The 12,758-nt window shown below is 40.8% G+C and overlaps 1 protein-coding gene across 1 annotated transcript in view; it reads left to right on the top strand.

Annotated features, from left to right (window-relative positions):
- LOC104952719 (brain-specific angiogenesis inhibitor 2-like) overlaps window positions 1-12,758 on the top strand; it is a 70,337-nt gene that overhangs the window by 40,288 nt on the left and 17,291 nt on the right. Inside the window, exons 14-15 of the mRNA XM_010779583.1 lie at window positions 745-847; window positions 5,604-5,647. Coding sequence (XP_010777885.1) covers window positions 745-847; window positions 5,604-5,647 — 147 coding nt within the window. The remainder of the gene's footprint in view (window positions 1-744; window positions 848-5,603; window positions 5,648-12,758) is intronic.

The following is a 12,758-nucleotide window of genomic DNA, read 5'->3' as shown; positions in this document are numbered from 1 at the left end:
CATTCCCATGTATTAATGAGTTGCTACCATTTATAATAAGGCTTAGCAGTACAGATACATGTGGGCTCACTATCAATCAATCAATCAATCAATCAATCAATCAATCAATCAATATTTATTTATATAGCCCAATATCACAAATGTTACATTTGTCTCAGTGGACTTCAAAGTTTGTACAGAATATCAGTATGACAATACGACACCCTCTGTCCTTAGACCCTCACATCGGCAAGCTCACTATTTGGCAAGCAACCGGTCACCGAACATGCAAACATATAAGTTAGAACGAAACAAGGAGGTTGTCAAACAGCCACTGTGATACATTGTTTGTGAAAGCCCTGGGCTCCTTTTTGCAGGTCAATGCTCTTGGTTCTGGATGAGCTGGATCTGTTAAAATCCCTTTCTCCCTGTAACTCTGCTGAATGCTAATAGGTCCAGTGGTCAGTTTTTTTAAGTGCTAGCTCTGGCCCCGGCTTTCTCCCTTTCTCCCTTTCTCATTAGGTTCTTATTTCTAGGTTTTATTATTCATGTATGTATTTACTTTTGCAAACACACTCAAAAACCATATAAACCTATGTTTCTGAGTCAGATTGCATTCATGCATGTGTATTTTTCTAATGAAAAACAGCAGATAAAAGCTGCTCACCAGCATTTATTTTGTTCATTCAAAATCAGGGAAAAAATTCTAATCCAAATTTGAATGTGTGGTACAGTTAAATAATACACTTGATTGTGTCTTTGCAGCGCCCCTGCTGTGATTAACTCGAAGATCCTTACAGTGACAGTACGACCGGAACCACAACCCAGCAAGCCCATGGTGGTGGTGGAGCTATCACCACTTTTCAATGTAAGTTACTTTTTTAAGATTAATGAATGTGTATTTTGTATCTCTCAGTTTACCCTGCAATAAGGTCTTTACTGTTTTATGTGTTTTCATGCGATACAAAGCCCTGTCTGTTCAGCTAGATCATTTCAAAATATCATTATTTGAGAGAAGGGAACATTACTCTTATATTTCCCTCATGTCAACTTTCCAAAACCACCAGAAAACAAGTTATCTTTCCCAGCTTGCATTTTTTGTTAGATACTTGTATATTGAGCAAGAAAAATAGATGTGTTGAAGGCTATAAAGGATTCCTGCTCTCCCAGCTGACCCATGAGTTCAGATGAGAAATAAAGTGCCGCATGCTATAAAGTGCCATAGTGCTTGTTGAATTGCCTGAATAAATGCAGACCTTTTTGACTTCCTTATTTCACAGTGTCTCCCGGTGCATATTCAGTTTATATTACCGCGGGTTATTATAAACGACTCGCGGGGTGTCTTCAGTGGAACGGACTAAGTGCAAGTTTAATTAGAGGCTCTCATTATGACCTCAATAAGATGTTGGTTTCATTAGCAGTTCTTGTGTGCAAAGGTGGGCACAGTTTTGAAAATAATGTTGAATATTTAATAGCTCTCTCCAGACGACACAACACACACATTCATACAGATTTATTTTAAATGTTCAATGAAATCAGTTTTATCCCTATGTTCGCCAGGACCTGAGGGTCAACTTTATTGCAAAGTGTTTCATTTAAATTACTTTGCATTCATTCTCCATCCCCCGCCACTCCATCGCCCTGCTTTAAACCACTAAATCATTATTCAATTATGGCAATTCCCTTTATTTTATCTTCCTATTATTCTGCTTTTTAACACTTTTGGCAAAGAAGAGATACCACGGGTCCCTTCTCTGTTAAGAGGATAATTTCTTGATGCTGCTCTTTTAACCAGAGGCACCCTGTGGACGGACACTTTTCCTACGGGCGGTACAGTGCAGGGCAGGGATGCACATATGCACACTTTCTACAAGTATTAGCAAGATATACCTGTTTGGCTAAATGGCGTACTATTTAGTCATATTTAAATACGTATTGTGATAACTGTTGCAACACAGGCACTTTGTATATGTCAAGCAACATGAATGGTCAATCCAATATCTCCCATTTAACTCCTATGTCTTTTATTAAGGCCTTCCTGCCTGGTAAGTGGAAAGTTCCTATTTTATGATGCAGGATTTAAAAAAAGCTTGTCTAGGGTAACAATAAAATACAGCATAGATCAATAATTGACTAAAGTGATATAAAACATTTATAATTAATGATTCTACTTTAGAAAATGGATATCTCTTCCACAACAAAAACTAAATGACAGTGTAGAGGGATTGAAGTGATTAGCATACTATTAATTTGGTTTAATTTGAAATGCAACCACTCCTCATATCCATAAATGCTACTTCAAATTAATTAGGGTTTTAGCATCTCTTAAAGGCAAAATAAAAGAACAATGGTTTTTTTTATAACCAAAATAGTTTTTTTTTTGTTATTGCACTGAAGGACTAGATTGATTAAAGGAGTTTTGTGACATTTTGGCAAATATGCTAATTATCCTTCTTCCCGAGAGTTAAATGAGGAGATAAATTCCACTCTTATGTTTGTTTGTTGAACCAAGCAGTGTCTGGGATTTAGGAGGATTTATTTGCAGAAATGTGGATCCCATAATACATTGAGTTGCTTGCACCACTATGTTTCAGTGGCCGTATTAATCCTATTCTGATTCCAGGGATGGTCTGCGTTTTTACGTCACCTGAATGCTTCTCTATATTCTCCGACATGCTTGTAAAGAGGAGAGTTAGGCTATTCAGTTGGTTGTAATTTGCAACATCATAGCTAGATGCCACTAAATCCGACACAGTGCTCATTTAAATATAGAGCAAAGCCGGTTAGCCTAGCTAGCTGCTTACTCCAACTGGTCCCCCTTTTTCATGCTAAGCTAAGGTATGCAATTACCAATCTTCTCATTTAGGAGAGAAAGACATTGAGAATAATTGGATGGAGGCAAACTGTACTGAAAACGTTTTTTCACATTCAAGTGTTTTTACTTTAAAGGCAGTGTAACCTATATGTTCAGTGGTGCTCAGCTAAGTCGGAACTTCATTATGCATAACATACTGAACTGCTATTTAAGAACCAGAGAGGGCATGGAATTGAAAGAGAGCAGAGTCTTTTGTCCTGGTCATAAGCTGCAGTTCACTTCGACCTTGGCCAGTGTAGAAACACCCGGCTACTGAAGCTGTGCCGTATAAACCGCTGCCTCAGGCTTCCTTCTCAAAGGGGGGTGTGGGGGTCTCTGTTCACGGTCATGTCTTCACTGACAGGACATCTGCTCCAGACTCCTCACAAATGTCCCTGTTGTTAAAGTGTGTGGGTGTGTGTTTCTTTAATGTCGAGTAAGAAGCAGAAGGCCAGGAATCTCTGTTAGCCCTCAGTAGAGCAGTGGACCCACACCCACAGCAGCTCTGGTTAGCTTTCCAAACATCAGCCTCAAGCCTCTCTGGTCATTTAAGTGTAATCTAGTTTACTTTCATCAGTCAAAAAACATCACGCAGGTTACTCCATTTCATCTCCTGAATCTATAATCTTTGATATTAAGTGGCTTTTAAGACTCCCTGAGCCAGTGAGGTCTTTTACTGTTGCTCCTTTCATCTGATCAGATCAACATATTCCCAGCCAATATGCATTAGGATACCACTTGTAGATGTAAATACCTTGAAGGAAGTAGCTGCTCCTTTTGAGAGTAAAAGGACAGAGCTGTTTATTACTGTGCAGCTGCTGGAGTCAGACACACAGCTCTCCCGTTGAGTGGCATCAGTCGAGCAGACGCTGTCATTATGCAACGTATCGGCACTAAAGAGGAAGCAGACATTATGGCAGTACATGGATGTCACTCCCGCAGCATCGTACAGCTGGGCACGATGCACGCTGATTGATAGTTGTATGCTAACAGAGCCCGCCGCCACGCTAATACACGCCCGGGGACATCTAATGTCGGCGATGGTGGCGGTCTGCGCACGAGGCAGAACAAAGTGCTGTCATCCATCAATCTGTGTCGCCCAGCCTCTGATCCAGTGTATATAAACCTTGTATCATCCCGTCCTCTCAAGTCCAGCCATGCAGAGACCCCCAGGACTCGCTGATTCATGGGGGATCAGTTACGAACTAGTCAGAGAAGGAGGGATGACCTTGCCTTTAGGGGAATAAATCATAGTTTAGACTTGAATGTGCCTTGCTCTCTTCCTCATTTAGACAGTGTTGATATTGAGAAAACCTTCGTTAAGCTCTTTACTCAAATAGAGGTCATTTTCTCAATTTCTTCTCAGACTGTGATGAGTCTTCTCATCCATGTTATGCTGAACAGAACAGTGTGGCTGTGGATTTACTGCTATAATCCCCTTTACCATAAGGGGGAGCTCAAAGGCAAAGGGCTTAAAGCAGGACTCAGTGAGGAGGACCAACAGACTGGGACAGAGAGGGATCCATCAGTGGGAGAACTGCATCTCAGTTTATGAACCCGATGTAGTCACACAAGATAATATTCGTCTATTAGTCCCCGAGGGGAAAATGGGTGGCAGCACATCACAAAGGCATTTAAAAAGATAAGACAATACATCACTGACAACAACATAGACACAGATAAAAATAAACAGACACAAGAAAACCAGATATCGGCAGACGTGACAAGGGGCCTATTGGCCCTCATTTGCGAAATAGGGGGGACAGGCATGAAAAAGGACGTAGAAAACATCAGCTGTTTCTCTTAGACTGTACCAGTATGATACAATTAATGCTTTTGATTCAGGAATCGATGTAAGAACCAGAATCCAGCACCCACAAAGTTCACCTGAAACAAATCACTATCCAATCCTTATACCAAATGAGGCGTGCAGGTTCAAAGGGCACATACGTTTCTTTAAAAAGCAAATCAATGGCGAGATCACCAGTGGAACAAGTTGTGATCAGTCGGTTAAAGACATCGATCCTGTGATTGATTCACTGATTGAGTCTTTGGGAGTCTTCCACCTCAACCACGCGTGACTGAGCTCTGAATTCCAGATGATTCCCCGGACCCTCGACCAAAGCCATTGGCTTTTGGATCCAGTGAGTCGATGGATTAAGAATGCGCTGTGTGACCAATCACCGTCCTTTTTAGACTGAAATCAGAATGTTTTTTTCACATTGAATAAACTTGAAGCTGTTTAGAGATGCCGCATGTATTGCATAAGTACTTTACTTTACTTACCAGTTGGTCTCATAAGTTGTTATGCTTAAGTGCATTTTACGGCTTTATTGTTGTTGATGTTTACTACTTCACGCTGTGGTTGTACTTTGGTAAATAATGTGACTGCCTTTCCACTACTGGATGTTTATGACCCCAACTTGCTGTGTATTATTGTCCATGAAATTACTTTTTGTTTGTCTCTAACTCTTCCCAATTCATTGCTCACACACCTTCTCTCTTTTTGCAGCAGCAGCTATTTGCTGCTCCGTCACATGACAATGATTCTTTCTCCATCCTCCCCTCCCACCGTTTGTCTCAATCCTTCTCTTTCATTGTCTGTTTACCTCTCTCCATCGCCCATGCAGCATCACTCTTTCTCCTCTTGCAAAAAGCCATTCCGTGTTCATGCTGCCTCCCTCTCTCACTCATCCTCTCGACTGGCAATAACCGCTTATCTTCTCTTTTCCCGCCCCCTCCTTTCCCCCCCCCACCCTGTATCTTGCAGGGTACATCAGATCCACAGTGCATTGTCTGGGACTATGGCAACCCGTAAGTTACTCTAAATGATTTTTGATGTGTGCATGTGAGAGAGTACAGTGCAGCAAAGCATGTGTCTGTCAGCGTGTGTGGTGCTGTTTATCTTGTGTGTGTGCTGATGCCCAGTCAGATTAATTTCATTAATTAAGTGAAAACAGTCTAATGAAGTTCCCTGTGTTAGTGTTAATTCAATTAGTCAATGAGAACAAACACCATTCTCTCTGTGTTGATAAGAATTCACAAGTAACATCACTCAGAACGCCTCATTGGAGACGTTTTTACTTTGTTACAAGCTTTCTTTTATGTTTTCCTTAACGCAAAACCATGTTGGAGATTTAATTCGCAATTCCGAACTGTGGAAATTTGGCTTAATTTCAACAGTCTTCTTTTTTTTTACCGCCAGTGACCTGAAGCCTTAATTTGTTGTCCGAATGGGTTTCCTCTCATTTGCCCATGTACGCCACTGACTCCTTGATGTATGTGGATAATCTGGTAAACTACATGATGTTAAGCAGCACTATTGATTTCACTGTTTTAACCATTAACCCACTAAGTAATTACTCTTTCTGTCGATAACAAAGTCAAACTGGTTCAGGACCATTAAGCTAGGGTTTGGTACCATGTCATGGTCTCAATACACTTTGACTTTGATATGTTTATATGGCCCATATCTTCTACCCATGCCAGTAAACGTAAACAGATGCAACCCTTTCTCCTACAAAACACAGTGATATACCTCTCGTTTTAGAGTTAATGGATGAAATTCACTGGCAACGCTACACATGTTGTTACGTTTAGGCCAATAAATCACTTTGATATAATTATAATGACACATCTTGTCACATGCTTTAAGTAAGAATAGATGTTTACAATTATGCCTTAATATAACCAGAAACATATGTACTGGATAGGATATTGTTTGGACAGAAATAGACATTTCCACCTGAGAAGTTCTTTCTCGCTTGTTCTGGAGCTTTGGAGTGTATCACATGTTCCTTATTAGCAGATTAGGTTTGCTGAGTATCCATGGATAGTTCCCCGAAAGAGTTTAAACTCTGTAGAGTTCAATGACAACCGAGCAACCACTATCTGCTGATGAAACAGCAGATTACGTTTAGCAGCTCCTGAACACTTAAGTGGATCTTGAGTGGAGATTGATTTGTCGAGTGTTGGATTTTCAAGTTGATTTAAACATGCCATACAGGTGGCATTACTCTGCCTCCAAATATGATTTGATTTCCAAGAGCTAGATTTGACGGATACAAAAGGAATCTTTCTACAGTGACAACAAGATGGATGACGAAACATTTTGGTCAGCTCAGCTTCCCCATCAGGATCACATTATGCAGTAGGTCTTCTTGCTCTAGAACAGCACTCCCCAGTGACCAAAGCACACAATGGGGCCCAAGGTTCACAGGAGAGTATAAGACATTCTGTAACTTATCAAACTACATCTTCATCGAGGTGGGAGAGGAACAAAGCTCTGCAAAGTCAATTAACTGGCCGGCAGATTACAGCTGCAATCAAATTAAATTTGCAGACGCCACCAGGGCAGAGAGCCAAACAGAATATAAAGTGGCAAGGTGGCAGCGATGTCTATCAACCATTCATACTCAGAGTGGGAAGGAATGTGGAAAACCTCCAAATGTGTTTGCCAGGAATAAAGTAATATGTTTGCATACATAAACGGCAGGGAGTGCACGCAGATGGTTCAAAGCTTTCAAACACAAAGCCTACACACTCACCAGGACCTAGTTAGTTTGACTTACACTGAAATACAAGCGATAAACCAGAATGTTCCAGTTATTATAATTGATTGTGATGATTTTTTAAGTCTATTTTAAGCTCCCATCTTTTCTCATCGCTGCTTAACAGTCATATTGAGGTTGTGTGTTTACATGTTGGGCTAATCCAGAGACTTATTTTGTGTTAACAGTATGAGCTCCTTGGAGCATGATGTTTCTTGAACAGATGTTTTTCAGAGTGTAGGCTGAACAAAAAATAAACTATTCATCGCAAACTACTCTGATTTTGATATTTTTTCCTTGCTACTTAAATCCAAGTATTGGCAGTTTATACAGTATGTACATTATATAAACCAGCAAAAGCAAGGACAGAAAGGCACAGAAATATAGCATGTATACAGTACATACAGTTCTCCATTCGCTTCCTTTTGCTGGGCAGCAGATCTTGACTAAAGCTGGGTGTGCAGTTGATATGGGCAGAGAACATGTTGTACAAAGCAGCGGATTGTTTGCTGTAGGATATCACCTCAACCTGGCTGTATCTCTAACTCAGCCACAGGCTTTGAGGTTCAGCGGGAGGTGGAGAAGAGGTGGAGAATGTATAGATAGCAATGCGGAGGAAGGGCGAACACAGCAGCAGCTGAACCAGACAGCAGGAGAACAGAAGTTCATCTCAGAGACGTAACTTTTAACCTTTCCCCTGTATATGAACGCTTTATTCAGTTCACACAGAAGCACCCACATAAAAAAAAAAGATTGTATCCTGTATCTTTTTCCGTTAATTATTAAAATGTCTGTGTAATGTGTACTTACTTGGAGATCAGAGGCTTACATCTCTAAAGCCTACTGTCATCCCACACAATTATCTGTGTGCACGTTTTTTTTCTTCAAGCATTAATCGTATATTTTGAAATCTGCAAACAATTTCAGTGTCAACTCTCTCCCATTTACGCTCTTTCTGAGCTGGCTAAGTTGGCCAACAGTTTGTGGCACTCACAGTTCATCTCAGTATTTATGTGTGAGTGTTTATTTATTTATTTTGCCCCTAACAGGCCCATATGTCGACACCATCTGCCCATCCAAATTGCTGCGCCCGCCATGCCTCCCTGTCTTCCCCCCTATGTGCCTGACTCCTACTCTCATTCAGTTGCCTTGCCGGCCCGAATACGTACTGATATGTTTAGCTCGCATAAAAGTTTTACAAGTTTTGAAAACAGGAGCTCAGGTTATTGGAAGAAAAGAAGGTTACCCTGAATAAAAGATGTACACGTGTTCTGAGCATGTCTGTAGGAAGACATTTCTACCTTGAATCTTGATTGGGTTATTTCTCCAAAGCGTCTCTCTCTCATGTTTCTGCCATACCTCAATAACTCTCACTCTCCTCCATGGGAAATGATGATGTTCTGCTGCGTGTTTGCTGACCTTGCCTCTGGCATCTCCGCGCTTTGACCCTCACTCCAATTCCGTATGGGATGTCGGGCTGAAGCCCCACTGATATACACCAACTCAATGTACAGTGCGGTACTTATGTTATGTCTTTTGCATTATACATTGTATATATACCATACTCAAATGTGCTACACTGATTATAGCTGCTGCTTTTTGAATCAGGACAAACCGATTAGTGCTGGCATTTATGAAATATACAATGCACTATGCATTATATATTTCATTTCAAATAAGCTTAGAAGCAACACACGGACAAAGCTCAAATGCATTATAGGCAGACGACTGAGCAATCTCCATTGAAAGCATGCTTAATTTAGTGTTTCTTTTATTATCTTTTTAATGACTGTGTTTAAATGCCTTTGTCTGAATGTTTTTCATTTTTGTAAAGCACCTTGAATTGCCTTGTGTTGAAAGGTTCTACATAAATAAACTTGCCTTGCCTTGCCTTAACAATATTCCAGTAGTTAGAGATGAACACACTTTAGATGGATGCATGACGGTAAGCCTTTTAAAGGGTGAGGGTCGCTTAATCCTATCTCTAATCACACTTATTGTAAGTCGCTTTGGATAAAAGCGTCAGCTAAATGCAATGTAATATGATGTAATGTAATCCCCATTGGTCTTCTGCTTGATCGGGGATCAGTGGTTAAAGACCTGGGAACCCCACCCTGCCGTGCCCCACAGCCTGGCGTGCAGCACAAGTACCTTTAGCGTCCCTGCTCCGGGCTCCGACTGATCTGGCACTGCTATTGGCTTTGGCACCGAGAAAGATTTCAACCTTAAATAAAAAGGAATATTTCATCTGTACACTGCCAAGTACTAGCTGGACACAAATCTGGCCAAAATGTAATCACATTCATTTCACAAAAAGGCATAGCGACAAGGTCTGACCTTAGCCAACTGTATGATACTTGTATCATTCTTGTGGCAGCGTAATGGCCATTTATATGCCATTGATTACTCTCCTGTGCAGCAAACAAGCCGATAAATGAATGAAGAGAATACCCTACATAAATTCAGTGTGCGTTTTTCACCCTCTTGAATACTTAACAATCCACTTAGTATGTATGGTAGTAGCGAGAAATGTAGCCTCAAGTCAGTAGCCATGGCATGAGATGAGAAACCTACAGCCTAGCACCTGATGCACTTGACCTGTCAATTTGGTATAGAAAAATGCATGAATGGTATACAGTTTTATCCCTGGGGTTCCAGCATACAGTTCAGCCTTAAAATAGCATATACCCGTACCTATAACAAGTACATTATACAAGACCAACTCAAATGTGCTAAAATATTCAATTTATATGACATGTCTCTATTGTAATGTTATGTTTAAAGTGTTAGTTGGCCTTTGTCTCTCCCTTTCTGAAATAGCTTCAACTTTCTTCTTACTTGTGTATATTTCCTCTGTGTCGTCAAAGAGACACGCTCGGAAACATCCACACACTAACACACTTAACAGCACAGACACCGGAAGAAGGCAGGGAGGGGGGGGGGGACAGAGCTTGCTCCACTTTCCCATCTGACAGAGCAGAGGGGATCAAGACTGTGTCAAACAGCGAGCGAGGGAGTTGGCCAGTAGGGCTTATGAGGGCTCTGCCTCCATTGGGCGTTACAGACGTGGACCGGCTCTCCGCTCATTCCCCTTCACAACAGTCCTTGGAGAGCGCCTTCACGTGGTAGCTTCGATTCTCAGAGCACAATACTCTGGTTCTTGTTAAGGACAGTTAGCTTAAGGGCACTTTGGCTGCTTTAAATAGCTGTTGAGATCAGATCTAAGCAGTGAGATCTGAACTTTAGATATGATTTATTTCTGCTACCGGACTCTACGGATGAGTGTGGGCTGCTTGCTCTTAAGAAAAGTTCTCCTTTCTTGATTGGGTGATGAGGTTATGTGCAAAGCACCAAAGGGTTGTTAGGTTAGACTTTTTTTTTACGTCATGCATTATGTGTATTGATTGCGTCATCATGTGACCGGGGGAGTGGAATGGTTTACTGTATATTACTGTACAGCCAGGGATAGTTTTAGAACTGCCTCTTCTTCCCCTGGGTGATGTTAGGCATTTGTTGTGGTTAGCATTTGAAGCTTGGATTAGAAGTAGAGAAAACATAAGTCTTCTGTTGGAATATATCGCCTTCTTGTTGTTGGACATTAGCAGTTTTTGAGTAACTGGGTAAGTAACATCTAACTCCCCTTTTAAAATCTATTCCCTGTAATTTTGAAGCTGTTTTGTTAAGATCTCCCGCCTGAATCAGCGCAGCAATTTCTCGCTTATAAGATCATGTAACCTGAGTTGAGTGCTCTATTTGCCTTATGCTTAGCTTGTTGACTCGCACATTATCCTCTTTTAGTGTGTGCACCTGCAAGTAGGCTGAGAGGGCACTGGGTAAGTGCTTTGTGAAATTCAGAGTTGTCCCATGGGCCCGAAGTGTGCTCTTTGAGCCCCTGACGAGATGAAAAAACAATTTTACGAGATATACAAAATAAAAAAAACCTGTGTTGCACAAAAACAACATAATAAAATCCCTTTCAGAGATCATGATTAATAATCCATTTTCTGCAGGAGCTACTTTCTTCTTAGCCATGCGCCGTGTCACTGGACATTCAGGCAGTCAGGACGGCAGGCCTTTATGGCTGTAGCTGAAATCTGTATCTGTGCTTTTCCTGTTTGCTCACTAACTTGCACACCAGGAAGAAAGATAATCCTAGCAAAGAAGCTTATAAATTAGCCCACGGGCATGCCAGAGAGCAGATCGGGGAGGTGGAGGTCAATAACAAAGCATCCTCACACGAGATTGAAAGAAGCATGAAGTAAGGTTTTTATACAACATTGTCACGACATGAGCTACAAGAGAGACAAGTAAGGTTAAGCAAGGACAGTTATTTTTATATATTAAATATCTATTCAAGTTGCATTTCAAAAGTCAGTGAACTACATGTAGAAATAAATGTAGAGTTACTTTTGTAAAGTGCTACCGTACTCTGCTTTACAAATAATAAGTGTTCACATATTTGGCCTTGTGAAAACTAATTAATTCTCTTTTTTTTATATATATATATACATTTTATACAGCCACAATCATTATGAATGTATTCCTGTGAGAGGAAACCTTTTATTTGTTTCCAGAATCATTCCATAACACATGGGACATCAATAAATATGTCATGTTTGAGTTACCACTAAAAGGATAACATTTAAAATCTTAAGCAGTACGGTTTTGCACATAAACTTCACAGCAAGCCTCATATAATCTCACAGCATGTTCTTGTAGTTATAAACCCCGTCTTGACATCAGTTAGTTGAACGGAGGAAAGCTTAGATATTACAGAGTTAATATCTGGGTCAAATACATTTATGCATGCAGACACAAACATGCAATGAAATGCAGACACACGCCTACATTGTGGCGAGTACCGTGTCAATGTGGGATGGTCAGCACTGCATAATAGGTGCTATGAAAGGTTGAGCAAGCACAGATTATTTTTATCATGTGAAGATTTGCTTCAGTGCTCTCCAGCTGCATTGAGTAAAAGGCCAATGTGCGCTGACTCTGGTGAATGTGCATTCTGGCTCCCTGGCGGGCGGGGATGCAATATTCACCAGAATGTATTCCATCAACTGGAATAGGTGTTTTTTTCACACTCTTTCCATTTTTATATCCGTGGTGTCAATCAGGAAACTATATTCCTTATTCCTCTATTCAAAAAAGATATTCAACAGTGCAATCTGTTAAAGCGAGTCTAATAAGATCACTGATTCAATTATTGAGAGATGAAAAAACATACATTTGGGCACTATCGGATGCCTCCATTAGGCTGTGTTAGAGATGTCCCGATCCGATCACGTGATCGGGGATCGGAGTCGATCACGTGATTTTCAAAAGATCGGAATCGGGAGAAAAAAATCGGGGATCAGGATTCTTTTATT

The sequence above is a fragment of the Notothenia coriiceps genome, unplaced genomic scaffold, assembly GCF_000735185.1.
Source record: "Notothenia coriiceps isolate Sejong01 unplaced genomic scaffold, NC01 NC01_scaffold00020471, whole genome shotgun sequence".
Lineage (NCBI taxonomy): Eukaryota > Metazoa > Chordata > Actinopteri > Perciformes > Nototheniidae > Notothenia > Notothenia coriiceps.
This window is presented reverse-complemented; position numbering and strand designations above follow the sequence as displayed.